This window comes from Physeter macrocephalus, chromosome 2 (genome assembly GCF_002837175.3).
Source record: "Physeter macrocephalus isolate SW-GA chromosome 2, ASM283717v5, whole genome shotgun sequence".
In the NCBI taxonomy this organism is placed as follows: domain Eukaryota; kingdom Metazoa; phylum Chordata; class Mammalia; order Artiodactyla; family Physeteridae; genus Physeter; species Physeter macrocephalus.
The window spans coordinates 120,163,171-120,168,112 of NC_041215.1; the positions used below are offsets into that span (position 1 = coordinate 120,163,171).

At 42.9% G+C, this 4,942-nt stretch overlaps 1 protein-coding gene across 2 annotated transcripts in view; it reads right to left on the reverse strand.

Moving 5' to 3' along the window:
- ZNF142 (zinc finger protein 142) overlaps positions 1 to 4,942 on the reverse strand; it is a 21,475-nt gene that overhangs the window by 14,894 nt on the left and 1,639 nt on the right. For both annotated transcript variants that reach the window (XM_007121443.4, XM_007121444.4), the window contains exon 4: positions 3,907 to 4,220. In XM_007121443.4, coding sequence (XP_007121505.1) covers positions 3,907 to 4,186 — 280 coding nt within the window. In that variant the 5' untranslated portion in view covers positions 4,187 to 4,220. The remainder of the gene's footprint in view (positions 1 to 3,906; positions 4,221 to 4,942) is intronic.

Sequence of the window (4,942 nt, forward strand, 5' to 3'; positions counted from 1 at the left end):
ATTTTATTTTTTTTTTTTGTGGTATGCGGGCCTCCCTCTGTTGTGGCCTCTCCCGTTGCGGAGCACAGGCTCCGGATGCGCAGGCTCGGCGGCCATGGCTCACAGGCCCAGCCGCTCCGCGGCATGTGGGATCCTCCCAGACTGGGGCGCGAACCCAGTTCCCCTGCATCAGCAGGCAGATGCGCAACCACTGCACCACCAGGGAAGCCCAAAATTGTGACCCTTTTAAAGCAGTAATTCAAAAGTGATTTAACAATAAATTTTAAGCAAATTCAGCTGTGTCTACTGTTTACCAGTTCTGTGAACTTTGACAGTTATTCACCTTTCTAAGTCTCATTTCCTTGTGTAAAATCAAAACAAGAATACCTTAAGTGTGATTGTAAGAATTATAGAAGATAGTGTCACTTAGATAATGGTAAATAAATTAAACTACAATATTCATTTTTTCTATGAACATATAGAAATGGATAGAGAGAATCTTCTGGCTTATTTCTCAAAATAAGATATTCTGAGAAAATTTGAAAGAATATTTCAATAGAGAGGCAGAACTATTAAGAATTGTGGGATGTATCTCAATTCAAACAGATCTCAAAACCAGACCCTAGTTATAGGTTATCATTGGTTTCAGGATGGTTTTTCTTCAGTTTTATAAATAAGTATGACCAAACATTGCCATTATTTAGACAACCAGCCATATAATTCATTTAATTCCTCATATAAATTCTATGGGTGATTTTGGTAGGAAGAACATGATCTATCCGTTTTTCTTGAAATGAAGATCTACTGATGAAAGAGATGGTTGGTAATTCACATTAATTTTGAGCTAATGTTTTATTAATAAAGACACACTTAAATGAAAATCATGCTCATGATACAACTGCTATAATTGCGATTTAACTTCTCTGCATTTTCTCTATTGTTTTCCAAAATCTTTTCTTCCATTGAACTTGAACTTGTTTATAAGTAGGGCATTTGCAGTATAGCCCTCCTAGAATACGGTTCATTGGAATGTTGTGATACAACATTTTCAAGTAAATTTGTTAAAATTTAATGCACATATTATCATCTTTTTGATTTTAGCTGACCAGACTATAGGTAGAAAGAAATAATGCTCCTGCTATATAGACTCAGGGCATGGCAATTGATATCCCCACTTCCTCAATTAATTTATTCCTCCTTTACCCATTCTCTAACTGTATCTTCAGATATGTTGGTGTGATAGTCTTTACTTTATTCACATTCATAATAACTGCTGCCATTTCTTTTGTTTTTATTTTTATTTTTTAAATCAATTAATTTATTTATTTTTGCCTGCATTGGGTCTTCCTTGCTGCGCTCAGGCTTTCTAACTAGTTGCGGCGAGCGGGGTGCACTCTTTGTTGTGGCGTGTGGGCTTCTCATTGTGGCGGCTTCCCTTGTTGCAGAGCACAGGCTCCAGGTGCGCGGGCCTCAGTAGTTGTGGCTTGCGGGCTCTACAGCACAGGCTCAGGAATTGTGGCGCACGGGTCTAGTTGCTCCGCTTGCTGCCATTTCTTAAGCAACTGGCAGGACCTTGACAAAGAAAGGCTTAGGAAACACTTTTGCTTGGTCTTCCAACTGCCCTATGAGAAGAGGGACCTGAGATACTGCAAGGTTAAGGCCACCATGCCTGTTAATGGTGGAGCCGAGGTTTGTCCCACATTTATTCTGGTGGTTCTTTTTCTCTTTATTATTTTTTTGTTTAAATAAAAATTCAGTACAACAACAGAACTATATAAAGAATAACCACATCCCACCCTCACACACATAATTTGGTCTATATCCTTTCAGACCTTTTGGGGTCATTTTTTGGCAATTTGCTTTTTTTTTTAAAAAAAGTTTATTTACTTATTTATTTTTGGCTTTGGGTCTTCGTTGCTGCGCGTGGGCTTTCTCTAGTTGCGGTGAGCAGGGTCTACTCTTTGTTGCGGTGCGCGGGCTTCTTATTGCAGTGGTTTCTCTTGTTGCAGAGCATGGGTTCTAGGTGCACAGGCTTCAGTAGTTGTGGTTCTCGGGCTCTAGAGCGCAGGCTCAGTAGTTGTGGCACACGGGCTTAGTTTAGTTGCTCTGCGGCATGTGGGATCTTCCCAGACCAGGGCTTGAACCTGTGTCCCCTGCAATGGCAGGCGGATTCTTTTTTTTTTTTGCGGTACGCAGGCCTCTCACTGTTGTGGCCTCTCTCCTTGCAGGGCAATGGCTTCGGACACGCAGGCTCAGCGGCCATGGCTCACGGGCCCAGCCGCTCTGCGGCATGTGGGATCTTCTCAGACTGGGGCACGAACCCGTGTCCCCTGCATTGGCAGGCGGATTCTCAACCACTGCGCCACCAGGGAAGCCCCGGTCCGTTCTCTCACGGGCCCAGCCGCTCTGCGGCATGTGGGATCTTCTCAGACTGGGGCACGAACCCGTGTCCCCTGCATCGGCAGGCGGACTCTCAACCACTGCGCCACCAGGGAAGACCGGCAGGCGGATTCTTAACCACTGTGCCACCAGGGAAGCCCCGGCAATTGCTTTAAAAAAAATTTTTTTCACTTGCTATATATCATGGATATTTTTATCTATGAGTAGGACATTTAGATCTACCTAATTTTTTTTGTCCAGTTCATGGTACTTCAGAGCATGGGTAAATCAAAATGAAATTTTGCTCTTACTGATAGATATCTGGGTTGTTTCCAACCATTACAAATAAAGCTGCCCCACACATCCTTCTTCCTGCATCCTTGTGCATGTGTGTAACTCCTTCTATAGGACAGATCCTTAGAAGTGGAACTACTAGGTCAGAGTACACGTCTTTTAAAATTTGTTACATGCATAAATTGACTTTCAAAAACTTATGCTAATTTATATTCCATAAACTATATGATATTATCTGTTTCCCCATAGCCTCACCAACACTAGTTTTATAAAAAATACTTAATTTCTGCCAAAGTTGAGAAACAATAATGGCATCTTATAGTTAAACTGGAATTTGTGTGTTAGTGAGATTAAATATACTTATGGTTATTAACTATTTTCATTTCTTCTTTAGTAAATTGCACGTAGATTTCTTTTCTCCCTTTCTGAAAAAATACTGTTTCTTTTTCTTATTGTGGAGCTCTTTGAATTTTAAAGATTTTAACTTTCTTATATATTGCAAATGTTTTATATACTGCAAATGTTTTTCCAGGTTCCTTTTTAATTTATTTATTATTTCTTTCACCACATCAAAGTTTAGAAATATTATACGATCAAACTAGCTAATATTTCCCAGTATTCTTTGCACACTACCAAGGAAAAATGGTACAACTGTAGCTGGAAGACGACAGTTACAAAATAGGGAAGTTACCTAAAAAAAGAAGTTGAGATGTGGGAAGATTAAAGGGGAGACTCTTTCTTCTAACGTAAATATAAATTATTCAACTCCCACTCTTAACGGCACGCCTTGGGTGAGTTAAGTATGTTATCTGCAAGAAACTAGAGCAGGGAAATACCAGATTACTGCTAGGAAGCCCTGCCAAGCCCTGGGTGGTGGAGAGAGGCTGGGCCTTTTGCCTAATCCCTGGCTGCAGTTCCTGGGTGGGAGGGTCAACATGGAGAAAAGAATCCTTGAGGACTATAGGAGTAAGGATTGGGCAGAGGTGTCAGAAAGGTCTTCCCTTCTGGATTACCACCTAGCAGACGTGAAGCCCCCACAGGGATAGACTGCCAAGAGCTTGGTACAAGTTGTGCACCACCTCGCCAGACTTCAATCAACATTCACCAACTGCAAATCAAATTACAACATCTCTAAGTATAAAAATAGGATGCTACCTTGTGTCTTCATCATATTTATATACAATGATCAAAAACAGCACAGACAAAAACTCAGGGTTGCTTGTCTCACTGGCCTGCTAGCAACTGTGTTGGTACCTGGGGTCTCTCCAGGAGCACCTGGGGACAGGTTTCCAGCTACTGCTTCCACAATGATCTCCATGTTCCCTGTGTCCTCTTCAGTTGCTGTGGTTTCTACCAGCAGGCAGCCTGGGTCAGCAGGCAAAGGTGGAGGGTTCCCAGAAGGACAGGGGCTCTGGACAGGCTCTAGGAGTCCACGGTTAGAGAGAGGTCGGGGGATCAGCAATAGCTCAGGGCACAGTCCATCCATCTCCCCAGTGCTGTTGACTGGCTGTGAGTCCAACACAGGGTCTGTCATCACCACCAACTTGTGTGCTATGTCCTCTTCCGTGCTGATAAACCAACCAGAAGAAAAACCAAACAACATGTAATTAGATCTCTCACTTTCTTCCCACTTGGTGTGGGTGCACAGCCCAGTGCCTGCCCAATTAGGCATTTCTTTGCATGGCAGCATGCCATACGTAGTTAACCTAGAAATTTTCTTTTTATGACAACGTTTACAACAAAAAGCATAAACATGATAATAGGGGTCAATATAGGAAAGAGACAAGAAGTTGTAGCCAATATATTAAAGACTGTTTCTTGGAGCTAAGCGATGTTGGTCAAATTACTAAGCAATCTGGGTCTCAGTTCTCTTATCTGCAATAAAATTGGGTGGGACCAAGGGATCTCAGAGGTCCCCTCCCCTCTTAACATTTTATGATCTCACTATTCCTTAGCCCAAAGCCCTTACTTCAAGATCTGGCCCCTGCTGACCTCTCCAGATTCATCTTCCACCTCTCTCCGCAAAAGGTCTCTGAACTGATGATTCAACTTGTCATTGATTTGCCATTCCCCAGACTCACCACATTCTCTTCTGCTTCCATATCCTTACACATCCCTCTCTTGGCTTGATGGGCCTTCTCCCCTTTGCCATCTCTTTTGTCTGGCTAACCAACTCCTAACTATCCTTTAAGAATCTGCACAGGGGCTTCCCTGGTGGCGCAGTGGTTGCGCGTCCGCCTGCCGATGCAGGGGAACCGGGTTCGCGCCCCGGTCTGGGAGGATCCCACAT